This window comes from Mastomys coucha, chromosome X (assembly GCF_008632895.1).
Source record: "Mastomys coucha isolate ucsf_1 chromosome X, UCSF_Mcou_1, whole genome shotgun sequence".
Lineage (NCBI taxonomy): Eukaryota > Metazoa > Chordata > Mammalia > Rodentia > Muridae > Mastomys > Mastomys coucha.
In genome coordinates, this window is record NC_045030.1 from 130,133,859 (window position 1) to 130,152,086 (window position 18,228).

Below are 18,228 nucleotides of genomic sequence, written 5' to 3' on the forward strand. Positions count from 1 at the left end.
CAGTCTAGATATTCTTCACAGAGGAGCCCCATCAATGACAGAAAGTCATTTTGGCATTAGGCACATGGACAAAGGGAATTGGCAGAGTAAGGAGTCAATCTGGATGAGGGTATATAAGCCATGTTTATAAGTACAGCTACTGTTGGCACTAGGCAGTCCCCACATAGCTTGGGAACTGGTGATTGAAGTTATGAGTGTGAGGTCAGAAGGAACTGTTCAAGCTCCTGACAGAGTCTGATGGAAGGGAAAAGCACACCTGGGTGAAAGCAGGAAGCCAGCAGCTGCACACTCTAGCCTCTACCCTGTTCATAGCGCCTGGTGGATATCCTCTGACCTTAGCACTTTATAGACAACCCAATAGAAGATATTGAAGACGAGAAAAGTAAAAGGGAAGACAGCCCTGGAGATGGTGTCAATTCTCTTGGCTCGGTCCACATAGAGTTTCCTCATGGTTTCTCCCTCCTTTAGAAGAGGGGTTGGAGGTTGGGGACTGTAAATGTTGGAACCTTCCATTGGACCTCCATCCCTTGCTTGTAGGCAGTGTCCTAGGCCATAGCCACGAAAATAGAAGCGGCTCTCTCTTATGATGTCTTCTTCCTATAATTACATGAGATAAAAGGTAGTGCATATGTATATGTATGTCTTTATAGATAATGTTTATATAAGGAAGCTATATGCTATGGTTTCATTTACACCTATGCATTGAGTTCCCTTTTTAAAATGTACAACAACATTTGGAGTCATCTAAAACCTACTGAAGTGCCAACATCTCAATGTCAAATTCTGTGACAGATAAACAGAACAACAAAACCACCAGACAGTGAGGCTGAGATATTTTGACTTGGTAAATTGATTTTAATTAATCTAAAAGGCTTTAGAATTAGTTTGTTTTGTAGATAGTATGTTTTAAAGCAATTTTGACTTAAAGCTAAGAATTCCAAAAGTTTTAAATGACCAAGTGAGCTAAGCAAAGTATATTACAGTTGACCACTCTTCTGAAGATCTGTTTATTTCTTTGCAAATTAGCTGATTGGACATGGGAGTATGCAAGTTTATATTAACATTTATTACCCAATGCACATTATATTGCTGTACAATTTGTGTGCCTTTTGATAGCCTCAGTAGCATGGAGGAGGTACATTTTAAATAAGCAGTAAGCAGTATACTGCAGAAAAAACATTACTACAATAGTTGGCTGACACCTGAGTAGACATGACACACCTGAGAAGCAGGAAGCAGGGACAGAAAGATGGAAATAAAAGAAATTGAAGTGGGGAGGAGGAGGAAGAGGGAAGAAACATCCACAAGAGCTTTACTTATGTGAGAAGCCCTCAGCCCCGCTACCCCTGCACTCATTTACTCTCTTTTCTCATTTTAGAGCAGATTTGAGAAATATGTCCTCAAAATAGAAGATGATTATGTATATTAAAATTGTTGAATGCTCTGCAGTAAAAGCTTCAGCTAAGAGATTGCCTGAAATGAAATATCCTTTTTGTCTGATTTTACCTGCCAACTCAAGTGTGCCCAGAACTGAGGAAGTTCCAGAGACTAGAGTCTCTCATCCCTAGTACTGGAGAAGTCCAAGATAAAACAGGAAGAGTAAGCCACCCTAGCTACCTGACGTAGTTCTTTAAGTTATAAGAACAGGAAACATGTATATTGGGTGGGTATGTCATACATATGTCTATGCAAAATGAGCACAAAGGTGTTAAACATTTTGTACAATTGAAGGGATACTGTAGGATGTTTATAACAAGGCCTCTGCAGCTACAGAAATCAATTGAAAAGTAGTTAGTTGTGTAGATGAGATACTGGTATGGTTGGTAATAGTAACTCCTGAATTATTATATCACCCAAAACTAACCTGTTATGAGGGCAAGCCTGGGCATCAGTGGCAGCCAAATTCAGGCCAGAAATTCACAAACCCTTTCTCTGCTGTCTGTTAGTTCATATATAGAAAGGTTCATTTCTGTATTCCCAGTGACAGGAACCATGCTCGGAACCTAATTGATACTCAGTAGATAGATGTCTGTTGAGTGGACAACTGGGCTAATGAGGCACATGCTTCAGGATATGAGGAATTGAGTGTCTTTTTGTTCTTGGATGTCAAAATCGTGTCATTGTCCCAAACTAAAGAGTCTACTCAGAAAAGAATCTTGCTCAGTTATGAAATACTTGGCAGGAAAAACAATTATTATTTGCCCCACTATACAATGGTTCAATAACCTTTTGCTTCTACAAAGGGAGGAACACTTTTTTTTTTTTGATATTCATTATTTTTATTTGAGGTGTATGGGCATTTGGCCTGCATATATGTATGTGCATCATGTGTATGTGCTGGTGGGGCCCAGAAGAAGGCATCATATCCCTTAAAACTGAAGTTACAGATTGTTGTTAGCAGCCATGTGCATGCTGGGGATTGATCCCAGGTCCTCTGGAAGAAGAGGCAGCCAGTGCTTATTCCCTAAGCCATCTCTGCAGCCTGCGAGGAACACTTTGAACACAGGAAAGAATTAACATCTGACCACCAGAAAGCTTTGCTGTCCTGTTCTTGAAGTCTCAGGGTCTTCTTCATTGAGAATTATATGTGTATATGTCAGAGGCAGTTCACTATCCTGGCTCGTCAGTCTTGAACAGTTACAGTTTGGCAGCCTGAAGACTCTGCACATTTATCATTTTGGCCTTTTTTTAGTCAGAAGTCTTTATTAATCTCACATGTATTCTATAATTAATATTCACACTCTTCCTACAGGGGAGATTTGCTGGGCCCATTTTACAGATAAAGATCCAGAGGTAAGCAAAATATCTCACAAGTAATTAAAAAATGATAGGGGTAAGTAAAGTAAAAAATAAAATTCTTCCTAGCATTCCAGTGTAGGATCCTGTACCCCAGTGTTCACCTAGCCTCCCAACTAGAAGATAGAACTACAGAATCTAGGCATTGAGAAAAAGTTCTGAGGGAGAAACTTAGATCCAACTGTAATTTCTATTTTTATAAATCCCATTATTTCCCCTTTTATCCAAGAAATCTAAGGAAATTATGTGGAAATATTTCTCAGGCTAGAAGAAAGTAATTTTATACAGAAAAGAAAATGTATCTAATAAAGTAGGCTGTTCTTGGTTCTTTTTAATTTTAATATGTATCTTTTTGGCTTGTCCAGCAAAGATTAGTACCCTAAAATACAAGGATCAAATAGGCCTGGGTTTGGATATTAGATATTTAAGACAAATTCTGAATGGTGAGTGAGCATCTATGTGTTGGGGAGGGACAACATGCCATTAAATATCACTTTGTTATTTCCATGGCTATTGAAATAGAGTTGAATTTGTTTCTACTTAACTAGGAGCCAAGTGCTGGAAGGCTAGAGACGGAAGCTGGGAAATAATGCCCAGTGTAGAAGACGAGCTATGAAGACAGGATAGAGTAATATATATGGAAGCGAGACAGTCAGGGAGAAAAGAAATTGGAGATGGGGCAGAACGCTCAGTGGAAGATGGAGAGGTGAACAGGGGAGAGTTGCTGGGCCCATTTTACAGATAAAGAACCAGAGGTAAGCCCCTTCTGAAAGTAAGCCCCTGAGAGGATTTGCTGATATTTTGTAAGTTTTCTAGTTCTCAAGTTACTGTATTAGTAATAGCAAGGATTCTTGTCTATCCAGTTTGACAGCCTTTGCCTTTGGCTGGTGTGCTCAGAGCCAGGGGCTAACCCTGCAGGGATGATGAGAATAAGAGTTTCACCCTTTCCTCTAAATCACTTAGACCATCTGGGAAGGCAAAGGGCATGTAAAAAAACATCATCATTTCCTGTAGTGCCACAGGAGAAGAGCACCATGCAGGGGAGACAGGTAGTATAGGAGGTGGTACTAGGACCAAGACGAGTAACATTGTAGTAACTGTAGTAATCTTTGTTACTGGGACATCAACATAAGTGTTTTAGGTAGGAAAGGGATTCTGGAGTATTTGAAAATCTGTTCTTTCCTAGGACTTCAATGTTAAAAAAACATTAAAAAAAAAAAAACAAACAAACTATGAATCGAAGAGTTTGGTACCTGGAGAAAGGTTTCATACCCCTACTATGAGGTAGGAAAATCTTACAGGCAGGTCTCTGGAAAAATGAGTCTTATTCAAAGATACGTAGTTGTAGATCAGTCCACTAGAGGGCTCACTCCTTGGGACCGGTGAAAGAACTAAAGAGAGGAAAACTAGGAATTCAGAAAAATCTGTATGACATAGGAACCCTGTCTTCCCCAGAAAGGAACCATATCAAGAAATGTGAAATCATATAGGTGATGTGATCATTGGAAGTCATAATAGGTGTGCCAGGAACAACTGAGGTGGGAGTTGAGAGTTAGAAGGAATAGAATCCTTGTATTAGTGTGTCTCATATAGGCTAAGTGTCAGAATGTGTGTGTGTGTGTGTGTGTGTGTGTATGTGTGTGTGTGTTACTGTAGAGCAAACCCAAGATTTATATATATGCTTGGCAAGCACTCTGCCACTGAGCTATAACTGCTGGCCCTAGAGTCAAGATTTTAACAGTACGTTCAGGTAATTTATTTTCTGTCCTCCAAAAATAATTATGTGCTTTGCTTTTTGGTTTTGAAGCCTCTGGATTAGACAAAGAAACATGGAGTCAAAGCTTGAGACACTGTGTCTCTGAACATTAAGCAGTCAGTACCAAGGCTTTCAGCTTTGCTCATAATTAGAGCTTGCTTTTCTCAGGGTAGCCTAGGCATCTCTGTTGTCATGACAACTTACCTAGTGCCTATTGTCTGGACAATTGAGGGAAAACTGCTTCTGTTGTCATGACAACAACTTCCTCTTCTATCTCCCCTTGGTGATCACTCTGTTCTGGAAGAAATGGGGCTAACAAACAAGAGTGAGGAAGAACACCACCTCAATTCTGAATTGTCTGATGTTCAAGACAAATTCCACCAATCAGAAGAGGCAAGTAGTGATCTTTCAATTCCAGTTCAAATATGGGAACCATCTTACAGTGCTCTACTTGAAAGGCACTGGTGTCTGACTCTTAGTTCTTAATAAAGGACGACTTAAAATACCTTCCTTCTGGATGCGAGGAAAACCAAAAACAACTATTATTAATTCTTAAAGCAATAACATCAGTGCTAAGCCAATACGGTTTTAATAGTGGCAAATATATTTTTGTTTGCTTGTTTTGAGATAGGGTCTCTATGTAGTCCTGGCTATCCTGTAACTTGATATGTAGACCAGGCTGGCCTTGAACTTACAAAGCCTCCTGTCTCTGCCTCCCAAGTGCTGAGATTATGGGCATGTGCCACCATGCCTAGCCTGTGATAATATATTTTAAGTGTTTATTGTGTGACATACTCTTAATTTCTCTACTGCTTTATAAGGATTAATGTCTCATTGGATAGATAAAGGAAACAGTACCAGAAAAACTAAGTATTTAATTTAACTGTCACCAGCCTGAAACTAGAATCTAGGATTCCTAATTGCCTAGTCCTAGAGTCCTGGGTTGGGTTTGTGGGAGGACTAATAGGAAGGAAGGACTCCAAAGGAGAAGGAAAGTGAGCCCGCCCCCTTTGATACTTACCATGCGCTGACGTCTCTGCCTTCTACGAAGTCTCATAAATTCCTTATGCTGACGAGAGACAAAATTGACTGCAGCATACTCAAGCAAAGCAGCAAATACAAAGAGCAGGCATACAGCCATCCAGATGTCAATTGCCTTCACATAGGACACCTGCAACATCGATGAACACAGAAGTTATCCTTTCTGGAGTCCTTCCATGGACTGTCCAGTGGATTTCTAATCCATATCAATTGCCTGTTATTGTTCAATTTTACCATGAAACTTAATGTGGTTTTAAAAAATTCTGTTATGTATCTTTATCTGAAGGGCTGTGTCAAAGAGATTGGGCTACCCAGCATCCTTCATCTTTCTGCAGTCTTCACCTTCCACTTTCGTGAGCCTATCCCCTTACTCTTTATTTCTCTTCTTTGTTATTCTTGCATGCCTGTTTTGCCTTCTCTCTTTTCCTCTTATTTTTCCTGATTCTTCTCTTTCAGTAAATAAAAATGATCAGATCACATTTGCTTGTCCTCTGTTATGCCCTGGGTTTCTCATAGCCATGTGAGATTTGTGGAGTGTCATTTACTACTCAGAGAGAAGGGGTTTCTGCAGCGGTCACTTAGTTAAAAGGTGATATTAGGACTGGAAAATTCTGAGCTTTTAAATCAGTGGCCTTGACATTAACTTTGGTTACAGCCTCACTGGCAGACTTGGAGCTCCTCCATTCCTGTTTGGCTGCTGACCCTGTGGAGTTTTCTGCTGCTTTTACAAGAGTCACTACTGAGGCATGGGGTACAATGGTAAGCTAAAGCTCCATCTCTCATCTTGGGGAGAACAGGGCAGGATCCTGAGGGAGTGCTACCTAGCCCTTGTCATGACGCTTCAGTAATGGCAAGGCACTCTTGGCACCCACCCATCTGTTTCCTGCTGTGTTCCTCTTATTGCCTGCCTTTGATAGCTTTGAATAGCTTTTCTCCCACTTCCCTGGTAAAGGTTGAACACAAACCTCTTCAGGAACAGGGCATAGCTGGATGGATCTAAAAGAAGGGACAGAGCTTCAGTTTATTGAGAGCCTTTCCCTTCCATAACCAGAGAGAATACCTATGTAGTTTTGAGCTCACTCCATATGATAGAGCTTCATATCAAGAGTAGGATTCGTGAAAAGTGACTCCTTTTTATCAGTTTCTGTATTATAGAGCACCAAGAGTGCTACAGACTCCAGCTAGAGAAAAGGTTTCATTAGATAAATTCTCTACTTACTGGTTTTCTCTGTGAGAGTAGAGATTGAGAGTGGAGATTGAATCCATGACTTCATGTGTTACAGGCATAGTGCTTTACCAATAAGCTATACCCCAACCTCCTATCTTACTGGTTCTTAACTGAAAAGAAACTATTCCACCCATAAGAGCATATAGCAGTGATTATAGGAAATTTTGGCAGCACAGTTTTAGAGTGGTCATAGCTACAGGCATCTAATGGGTAGAAGACAAGGTACTATAAAGCATTATAAAGCACATACCATTCCCCCTTCCAAAACACACACTCCAGAATTATTTTCTCTAACTGACATTTGAAAGTTGGTAAACCCTGCTTTACTTCTGGGCAATTCCACTGAAAGAGTAGTAATAGGATACTAAGATTAAGAATTCCTTGGTGCTGTCTCCAACTCAATACTTGTGAAGAAGGTATCCCATTTAACTGTCCATCACCCAGACCTACTGGGCTCTCGAGGACTTCAAATACCTGCTGTGAAGATCAGTAATGCGGCAATGATAAGGGATAGTCATGAAGGGCTTTTGGCTATTAATGAAAAGGGCACCTTATGTATTTGTGGCTTGTTAATGATAAATGTGTCACTCATAAGTTTTAAAAGGATCACTGTGGTCGTATCACAATCCCTCCCCCTACAGCTCTTTAGAGGTTCTCTATTAATCTTGTGATCTAGATGTGTTACACTTACCATGGTCTTTGACCTCTGACTGCCTCTTCAGCCTCAGTGTGTGTCCCTTGTCATCTATGATCTTGCTATAGTGAAATATTTCAGCGTTTTTAAAGAAACTTGTCTCTTTTCCTCTTCTCTTTGTGATTTGGCTAACTTGCTGTTTAGCTTCCATCTTAGATATCATATTTTTCAGTCGCCTTTCCTGATCATCCTAGTGTGTTTTACTTCTATATGTAACTGGCTTACCCATAACTCTTTAGCATCCATCACACACCTGGCCAGTTCCTCCACTAGACTGAGTTTTTCCATGCCAAGAACTATTTTTATGTTGTTCTATCCCCAGTACCTGAGTGGTTGGCACACAATAAGTGTTTTGTTTTGTTTTTTGAATGAGCACATAGAAGGTTTAGCAGTGTGTTTGTCTCTGCTGGCTCCTGCTTGCTGTCTCTGCCCTTCTTTCCTTTCTTTGCCTCATGAGCTAAGGGCAAGATATAGAGAATTGGAGCCTTCCTCCCTGGTGCAGCTTTATATCTTGTCATCCATTTGGTTTTTCCTGTCTGCGGAGCCTCTTGCAGCTATGGAGATCAAGAGCCTGGCAAATCCATGCCTTTAGGGTGCCACACAAGGTAATGAAGGAATGCTTCCTGTAGACTACCCCAACTGAGTTCCCTTACAAAGAAATCCCTTCCTAGACAGTAGAGTTGTGTTTTGGATGAAAGTAAGTGTTGCTATCAGATGCCTCTGGCCTGGCCTCATCAAACATAATGTTGTTGCCCAAACTAAAGGGTGAGCAAAAGCTCCTTGGCTTGCTGGTTCCTTTGCTCCACAGCTTTCCCTAACAAGACTGTTCATTTCAGGGTACATTCCTGGCTATTTTGCTTACTGGCCAATGAGGCTATTAAAAAGTCACAGAAATATAACAAGAAGATCCTAAATGTTACAAACAAGCTTTTGACAAAGTCTGTTTTTCCAAATGAGGAAACTGTCAGATTTCTTGAAGCAGATGGATTGGGCTCACTCACAGGAGGGGGCCAGAAAAGAAATCTCTTGACAAGAGGCATAAATGGCATTATCTTCTTGGGTTATGAAGAATCTTATGTGACAGAGACAAAAACTCGGGGCAGGGCTCTTAATGCAGTGATCCCCATATAAAGCTATTATAGTAATGCAAGTATCATAGCCTAGGCTGGCCCTATGGCTCCCCTCTGGGGGCAGTCTGCCTCTAAGAGCCTCATTAATACCCCAGTACTTTTAGAAAACACATATAGGAAGGGATCCCTGACTACTTCTTCTCAGGTACTTGATGCTAATCTGAACTTGACCACTGTTTATCTCTATAGGGGGGTTTGGAGTAACTTACAGGTTTCCTAGCAAATGAAAAATTAGCAGGGGAAATATCATCTACTATACTGCTAGGTCTAATACTCATTCTTTTATAACTCTGACACCTGATAATTTTACAAATAATTAATATTTGTTAAATAATTATGTGCCAAACACTGTCCTTGCATGTCAGTGCATTAATTTATTTTTCACAGTAACTGGATGGAGTGGGTAGCATTCTTAGTCTCATATTACAGGCAAAGCAACTGAGAGACAATTTACCCAAGGTCATACTATTAGGAAATAATGAGGGTGGGATTTAAACCTAAGTCTGCCTGATCTATTCTCCTGTACTTAACCTCCCCTATAGCAATTTCATAAACCATCAGTATCCACATTACATTCTGCTTAAGTCTCCAGTGAAAGAAGTCTTATATGGAACAAGCAATGAGAGGTAGCATATCTCAGGGCCAGGTTCCCAACAAATCAGAATAAGAGGGACTTTAAGAGGCAAGATTCATTATTCTTTCATGACCAAGTACAGTACATAGTATATGCTTAATAAATATTTGTTGAATGAAAAAAAAAATGGCCTTACTCCCCGATTTACTCAGAGCCTTGCTGACCATAAGGACTTTGAGGTGACCTTTAAATTCCCTACATGAATACACGATGCAGGGAGAACTGTTCTTAGTCCCATCAGCACAAATTTTTCTGCATAGTCAAAATATAAACGGGCCCCAGATGATTAGAGTCTACTGTCTTTAATTGCTATTATATTTGCAACCTCAAAATATTTGTCTTCCCCCTAAATAAATACTATATTTAGCGTACTTTTTAATAGTACCTTATTTGTTATAGAAAGAGGACAGAATTTAGTTCAAAACTCTACTGTTTCTTTGGTTCTTTCTGGTCATCATTCACCTTGAGAAGGTCACTTAACCTATGATCTGCATTTTTATCTGTACTATGAAAGAATAGGACTTTCTATGTGATAATGCTCTTTTCCATGCTCATGTTTCCCAAAGAAAACTGAGGAAGGCAGGCTTTCTAGTCATTCCCTAGCCAGGAGCATTCACGATGTTATGTTGTTATGGAGAAGAGGAAATGTTGAGTGGCAGCTATTACAATTGTACCCCAAATGCAAGGTAGAGAGGAGCATAGCAAAGAGCATGCGATGAGTGGGAAATAGGGGTCTTGATGTCAAGCAGGTTCTTTTTGCATATCTCTTCACCTTAGGCAAAGAGGCCCTGGATCCAGAGCTCTGAGTCGTCATGGTGAGGACAGTGGTGATGCCAAGGCCTACACGAGCAGGGGCTGCATCCATGTTGATCCAGAAGGAGACCCAGGACAGGATGACAATGAGTAGGCTGGGGATGTACATTTGAATCAGATAGTAGCCCATCTGCCGCTCCAGGTGAAATTTTACCTCAATGCAAGTGAATTTTCCTGTAAAAAAAAGGAAATAAAGTATTTGGCTCTGAGTCCCCATACTGCAGCTTAGCCTGAAGGAGACTTTGAGGTGACTGTCAGGAATAGGGCAGCCCTGCTGAACCAACCTCTGGGTTGTTCAGCTGGCCACAGATGTGCCAGGTACATGAACTGTGAAAGCTCTCAACTCAGCCCTAAAGATTGCCTGATTGCCAGAATTTTTACTTCCAGAATAAGATTTTTCATGTAACAGTTACAAAAAGAGGACAAAGAGTAAGAAGGCTTCAGAATCAAACTCTCTGAGGTTGAATCTCAGGTTTTCACTTAATAGCTATGTAATCTTAACTAAGTCACCCAGAGCTTTTCTTTGTTTGTTATGCCTTTTGCTTTTGAGACAAGGTCTTTTTATGTGGTCCAGGGTGACATCAAATTTGGAATTTTTTTCTGAGCCACCATACCAAGTTCCACTCAAGTTTTTTGCTCTAGTTTTCTAGCTTAGAAGCAGACTAATTAACAATACCAACTCCATCAATGGGCTGTTAGAAAAGTTAAATGAAATGCTGTAGTTCAGGTGCTGAGCACAGTAACTGTTTCAATTGTTAAAGCATTGTTAAGAGGGAATTAGTTTGGGCTTCATTGATATCATACCATCCTTCCTTGCACTTGCTCATATCCCAGAATCCCACTTGGAATAAACTCTGTGTCTTAAGCAAGTGGGAATAACCATCTAGCATACAACTGGAAAGGATTCACAACAGAGATAAGCTCTGGATCCTGGAAAGCAGGTTCCCATAGACCAGTGGTTCTCAACTTATGGGTCGAGACCACTGTGGAGGTCTAATGACTCTTTTGCAAGTGAAGAATTAGATTACAATTCATAGCAGTAGCAAAATTACAAATATGAAGTAGCAGTGAAAAAAATGTTTTAGTTGGGGGTCACTACAATGTAAGGAACTGTATTTTTAGGGTCACAGCAGTAGGAAGGCTGAGAGCCGCTGTCACAGAGTATCAGGAGTCACTATTCTGTTCTGCCATAAAACAATGCATCGGTTCAAGGCACACATCTCAGTGCTCTTCTTTTTCCCATACCAGCCCAAAATTACTTTATCCTGATCCATATGGCTCAGAAGCTAAGAAAACAGTAGTTCACAGCTTCTTTTAAAATCTCTTTTGATAACCCAAGAGGAAAAGGAGACAATTTGTACAGCTATCTCTAAGTATCCACTGGGAGATGGCTTTCAGGATTCCCCTCACAAATACCAAAATCTGTGGATGCTCAAATCCCTTATACAAAGTGGCATCATATTTATATTTAAAATATGCATACCCTTCCATATACTTTAAATTAGGTCTATATCATTCATTTAAATTGTTTGTTTAGTGTGTGTGTGTGTGTGTGTGTGTGTGTGTGTGTGTTTAAGTTAGAGGACAACTTTCAGTAGTTCTTGACTTCCACAATGTGGGTCTCATATGTAAAAGTCTGTGCATGTTCATCACAGATGTAATTTATGATTAATGCTTTTGTTCTGAGGTTGGATAGACCTTTATGTATGGAACATGTTAACATGGAGAGCCAACTATGTGTCTTGATGTTATTCCGATGAAGGCCTCTTTTTTTTTTTTTTGATGTTGGCAAATCTTTTATTTGCTGCTAAGATCTCAGAAAACCACAGAAAATTCATGAAAATGAAAGCCTGTATAAATGAGAGCATTATAGTAAGTCATTCTATATATTGTCTATGGAAGAGCAGCAGTTCATAACTTCAAACACATCTCTATTCAACTTTTAGAAAACATTTATCCTTCAATATTTTCCTTTCCTCATCTGTATCACAAAGTATCTCTTATTCTTTAGGGCTTTTTATTATTAAAATAGGAATACAACTCTTAACTGATTACTCAAGACCAGTGATTTGAACTTTACTGCTTGGGGCTTTGGCATGTAATGTGACTCCATGACCTTCTACTTGTCCTTGAGTCTACCCCTACTCAACACCACAGGCTTCCTCATGTGAAATGCCTTTTACTATGTCCCCATATTCCCTTTCCATGCTTTCCTTCCTTTTTTTCTATAATAATAGCTTGGGTTTTAGTTATCAGATTAACAGGTATTTAATATAGACAAATAAGAGAGAAGGAATAACATTCTTAAGCTCATATTTATCAAATCAGTACTAACTGCCTGGACTTTTTATACTTTAACTAAGACCTGTAGCACTTTTTTAAGTGAGTAAAATGATTTTCTCTTATATTACAGATAAGGCTACTGAAGCATAAATTAAACTGTATTTCTTAAGGGTAACCAACCAGTATATAAAGAAGCTAGAATCTAAACTCAGGCTTATCTTACTGCAAAGGTCTTGTTTTATTCATTATATCACACTACTTTAGATATATTATAATTTATCTAAATATATAAATCTAAATATTTAGTAATATTATTTCCTTTAGGGGATTTTAAATATATATCTTTGCTTTGTTCTTATCATAATATAGTCATACTCTGTACATAACACTGAATCTTATCCTTTTTTTTCTATTTGTACTTTCCCATGAAGCTATAAGTATCATATCATGTTCATGACTGTATATTATTTTACCAAGTAGATACACTGTCTTAATTTACTTCTACCATGTGGGTGAGTTTTTTTGAACAATTCCAAGTTTTGCTTGCAATAATAGGAGAAATGTTACTAAAGCCAATGAATATTTTGTAATATTTTCTTAGAGTCTATTCTAAAGAGTGGAAGTCCTGTATAAATAAGCAGAAAAAAAATAGCTTCTAAACTAGTGTTTTTCCAAATACAGTGTTTCCTGAACTACCTACACACACCATAAGTCTCATGATACTTGTTAACCATGCAAATTTCTAGGCATTTCCTCTAGTATATGTAATTGGAGTCTCAGAGAGTTACAGCCTAGGAATCAATAATTTTAAAAGACTCCCTAGGGGAATGAATATATTGAGTACAAAAAGCTTGGAAGCAATTCATCTACATTCAAGTTGCCATACCCCCTCCCAAGTCTCTACCAATTTCTACTCCCAGCTGCAGTTTCTAAATTCAAGGAACTGTTCCCTGCCACACTCCCACACAACTAAGTTGCTAAAGGAAATGAAGACCCAGCAACTCTTGGGAAAGCTAAAGTAGTGAGCTGTCCAGTTTGGAAAAACAGTTCCTCTCCACTTCCCTTGCTCTACATGCAGAAAAAGAATGTCTCCTGATGTTCAGCAAAGCTAAACAGTGGAGGTGACTATGGAAAGTATGAATGGTCAGCTGCCTAATTCCTCAGGCCTGACTCTTCTATTTAGCTATGCTATATAGCTATTGATAACTCCTAAATGTAGATTTCCCGACTTTCACACAAAATTGACCCTAGGAAAAATAAGACATTTTTGCTGTTCATGGTCACAGGACCCTTTAATCTGAAATATATTAGAAAGATAAAATCATGGGCTTTGGGGTTAGATCTGGATTGTAATTCTGAATTTGACAGCTATTAGTTGTGTGATAACTAATTCAAACTCTTCCCTTCTCTCTGTCAACTTTCTTTTTAAGATTTATTTTACAGTTATGTGATTTTGTGTGTGTGTGTGTTTGTGCGAGTATGAGCATGTCACAGTGCATGTGGGGAAGTCAGGGGACAGTTTGTAGGAGTCAGTTTTCTCCTTTCATCAAGTGTGTTCTGGGGATTAAACACAGGTTGTCAATTTTACCTACTGAGCCATCCCTATAGGCTTTCTGTGTTCTTCCTCTGAAAATGGTGTTGATAGTGTTTTCCATGATTAAATAAGGTATAGGAAACATCATATCTCAGCTGTTGAGACTCTAGTAGAACCTGGTTGCCTTGACCCCTTGTCTCTCATCTTGAGAACCTCTAGTACCTCACAGAAAATAAAGACTTGTCTGATTCTTACCTGTGTTGTAGTGCTTGGTACAATAACCTAGATCCTTCTCATCCCGCAAGATGAATTGGGGTAGAGTCAGCCCCTCAGCCACTTGGACAGCAGGAGCATCTTCTAGCCACTCAAACATGAGGTCATTCATGGTGTAGCCAACTGCAAGTGACAGAGACATCAAAGAGTTTCAGAGTGTATGTTTGGGGTGAGCATAGAGGTGGCGTTAAGGTTAGCAAGGGTATAGAGTTGAAGGACAAGACTTGGGGTTTAGAAATGACATGCTCATCTTGGATAAGGTAATGATTCTGAAGAGGGAATTTCCTCAATTGTCTCATGGGCCTGTGCTAAATGAGCAAGTCAGAAAGATTCCAGACTCCTCTACTAACGTGGGTCTCAAGCTTGGGAAATGCTTAGAGAGAAATTACTCTGGCAGACTTAGGATGTAGGCCAAGAAGGTTGGAAAGATGTCAAGGACCCCAGCTGGGAACCTCCTGCCACATCTTAAGCCCAGAGGAGTAAGCATGTGTACCAACCACATGTCCTGAGTTGAGCCTCAGAGCCAGGGCTTCTGCCACTTTTCCTCAGGGAAGAGAGAACTATTTCTGTCCTTCCAGTCATGCATGGGAGAATGTGCATACCATAGAATCCTAGCCAGGGACTTGAATTGGAAAGAATTGAGAGTTGATAGCTGAACATGCCAAGTTGCTCACAGATTGCTTGCAGTTCATGAAGGCTCATGTCCCAGACATGACCATATTCTCATGTGTAAGAGGAGACTGATGTTTACAGAATGTAGTATAAATCTTACTGTAGCTGTGTGACTTCAGGTGAGTCATCTACTCTTCTGTAAAATGAGGCTAGTAAAGGCTGTCCCAACTAAGTTTGTCAAGTCCTTCTGAGGGATAATGGGAACCTGCTTGTGTATATGGTGTATGAATTCTAGAGGGCAGACCAAAAAGAACTTTCTTTGCACCTCTGTTCCTATGTGGTAGAAACGATGTAACAAGTTTTCTTCTCTGAGGAATGTCTCCTGATCTTACAGTTTTACCTCATGAGCCAGGTGATAGGTGAAGAGTAAATGGTGACCCATCCTTGCTATTCTTTGGTGTCTCTGCACATTTGGTAGCCCATACAGGTTGACACCTTTCCTATAAAGGAAACTGGCTGAGTTCACCTCTCTCTAGGCATTTTCCTGTACCTGAAGCTGTCCTCTTATTCTCTGCTATCTTTATCTGTATTCATAGAGAATCAGTTCTATGAGTACTTCTAGCTTGCCCAAAGATGGCATATATATGGGCATCTTCAATGTCTTAATTCTGAGAAAGTAAAGGTGAAGCTACTATAGGGATTTCAGGAAGAAATTTGGGCACAGGAGGCACCCTTCAGATAGTTTTCCATGGCCAGAAGCACATTTGTATATATGGCTGGGAGTTACTTTGTTCCCCAGCCCTATGGAACAGTCAGCCCAGCAAGTAATGTGGGAACACAAAAACCATACTGGGCTGGGTGTCAAGGAGCCTTGGCTTCTAGTCTAATCCACATCAAGAATTGATTGTGTGTACTTGGGAAAATGTCTAAAATATTACTAACTAGCTGTTACTCCAGGCCTTGCCTTGTGATTAGTGAATTAGAATTAGAATTAGAAACACTTACAGCTTTCCAGTTGTAATTAGTGAATTAGAGTTCAAATTAGAAACACTTACAGCTTTCCAGTTGTGATTAGTGAATTAGAGTTCAAATTAGAAACACTTACAGCTTTCCAGTTGCATTGTGCAGGTTTGGATGTCCATTGGGAAGTTCTTGAGGTCCATTGGGCAGGACAAAATGAGGGTCAATCTGGTGGGAACAGTAAAAAAGTAATGACATCAGTTTGCTGAGTTCCAGCACTGTACATCATGGACCATCTTCCCCACATTTCTACCTCCATCTGGGTTCTTCCTCTTGATACAGAATCTCTCTGCTATACACTAGGTGTACCTGATGCTGTAGAGAACATTCCCATTCTTGAAGATGCGCAGTAACTTGTTGTCTGTGGTCACCTCATGGAAGTTGGCCCCTTTCTCATTGGCAAAGAAGAGGTCTGGCTTCCAGATAGAGTCGAGCATGGATGGGTCTAGGTCCAGAGAGTCATCTGGATATTCTCGGTAGGCCAGACGTGGGTCATTCCACTGCTGCCGCAAGAAGACATTGACCCGGTAGTCCTGGAAGGGTGGAGAGGAGGGCCTGTCAGATTCAGTGCTTTTACCAGGGGCCCAATAAAGCCAACATGAGCAAAAAGGCCATGAGCAGGAGATGCGGGAGACGCATCTTGAGGGCCAGTAAGCATTTCCAGTGGAGAAAGCCCACTTTGCACAAATATGGCAAAGATGGGATGGGATCAGATATTTCTATCTTACCTACTATGTGCCAGACTCACTGCTAAGAGCTTATTTTTGGTAGGACTGGAGGTTGAACCCAGGTTCTTGAGCATGCTAGGCAAATACTGTATCGCTGAGCCACATCCTCAGCTCTGAGTGTTTTCCTCATACACATCATTTTACTTAAACCTTGCATCAATTTTGTATGGAGAATGGTTTCATGTTCTACCCTTTACGTACGAATAACAAAGCCCTGGGAAGGCTGATGTCCACCTGCTTAATATAGATATTAGGTGGTAGAGTTGCAATTTGAACTCAGGTCTTTTCTAATTCAAAAGCCTGTGCTCTGCATCAGGTTTCTTCACATATTTGATGAACTGTTCTTAGGCTAGTTTGCATTTAGCTATGGAAACTCTGGACTAAGAATAGCCTCTCAGTCATCAATTCAAATATCCCATGGCTAAAGCTTTGATCACAAAGCAAGAAGAGGGCAGCAGAAAGGAAATTCTTGCAATGTGGTGGTATGCTGGAATGGGAGTGGGGAATAGGAAGACCCCCTTACCATGGTGGTCTCAGTGACGGAGCCAAAACTGTTGATGAAGATGTTGCAGGTCACATTCACAGGTGGACCTAAGGGTAGTAAAGCATAGCCCATTGGCAGGGCATTCTAGAAAGCTCAGTGTAGATTCCTCAAGTCCCTCTCTGAGCTTCAAATCAGGCCACTGCTTGGCAAAGACTGATAGCTACACAGACCCAATTGGGAGTAGCAATGGGGAATAGAGGCTCTTTTTGAGCTGTAAGATCTAGCCTTAGACTTCCAGCCTCTTTCCTTAAGGGTAGTGAACAAGTACAGGCTAAGGAATATGCCACCCAAAATAGTAAGCATGGAAGGGACTAAGTACACGGACCTCTCTTACCTTTGAAATTGGGCCTAATTCTAGCATCATATCCAGATGTTCGTCCCATAAGCTTGTCCAAGAAATCAGAGGGGGACATGGGCTGAGATCCTTTGGGCCCAGATTTGATATCCTCTTTTGCCAAAGCCACACTGGATGGGAGAAGAAAAGAAGTTTGAGAATAGTTGCACAGCTTGCGCTTTCCTGCCTTCGTCCCCCTTTCATGGATTTCCCCAGCAGATAGGGAGATAAGAGAGAATAATTCTCTGATGTATTAAGTGAGAAGAACAAGGGAGTTATGAGCTAACATGGCTGCCCAACAATAGTTCTGGGAAATGGCTTTCACATAGGCTAAATCTTTTTACTTTTCATTCTCAGTACATGATATTAAGGTTGTTGTCTCCATTTTCCAGACAAGAAAACAGGCTTAAGAGGTATAGAAACAGGAGGAGTGGATAGAGAGAGGGGATGTGGGAAGGCCAGGGAAGAATGGAAGGAGGGTAAACTGTGGTCAGGATGTAAAGTAAGTTAGTTTACAGATTAATTTTTTTTAAGGTAGTTACTTGCCTAAAGTCTCAGAATTTCTGAGTGATACAGTCAGGAATCAATCACTGGACTAATAGTGTTCTATTCCTGAAGGCACTTTGAAAGCATTCAAAGAAGAATGACTTCTCACCCAGTGTGTTGTTAATATGGCCTCACCAAGGCTAGGAGGAGCTTTAGGATAAGCAGCTTCTCTGAGACCTGATATCAGTTGCTTGGGCTTCCTGTAAGATTTCCAGGTCTTAGGACCCAGCTTCTTTGAGAGTAGGTTTGCTTTCTGCCTGCC

The 18,228-nt window shown here is 40.3% G+C and overlaps 1 protein-coding gene and 1 long non-coding RNA gene across 2 annotated transcripts in view; one reads left to right on the forward strand and one right to left on the reverse strand.

Moving 5' to 3' along the window:
- Nucleotides 1-285: 285 nt before the first annotated feature.
- LOC116088767 (glycine receptor subunit alpha-4) overlaps nt 286-18,228 on the reverse strand; it is a 21,899-nt gene continuing 3,956 nt past the window's right edge. Inside the window, exons 2-9 of the mRNA XM_031368428.1 lie at nt 17,421-17,551; nt 17,066-17,133; nt 16,124-16,347; nt 15,900-15,982; nt 14,165-14,305; nt 10,052-10,266; nt 5,574-5,723; nt 286-597 (exon numbers count right to left, since the gene is read on the reverse strand). Coding sequence (XP_031224288.1) covers nt 307-597; nt 5,574-5,723; nt 10,052-10,266; nt 14,165-14,305; nt 15,900-15,982; nt 16,124-16,347; nt 17,066-17,133; nt 17,421-17,551 — 1,303 coding nt within the window. The 3' untranslated portion in view covers nt 286-306. The remainder of the gene's footprint in view (nt 598-5,573; nt 5,724-10,051; nt 10,267-14,164; nt 14,306-15,899; nt 15,983-16,123; nt 16,348-17,065; nt 17,134-17,420; nt 17,552-18,228) is intronic.
- LOC116088772 overlaps nt 18,060-18,228 on the forward strand; it is a 42,499-nt gene continuing 42,330 nt past the window's right edge. Inside the window, exon 1 of the long non-coding RNA XR_004118009.1 lies at nt 18,060-18,206. This is a non-coding gene — a long non-coding RNA (uncharacterized LOC116088772). The remainder of the gene's footprint in view (nt 18,207-18,228) is intronic.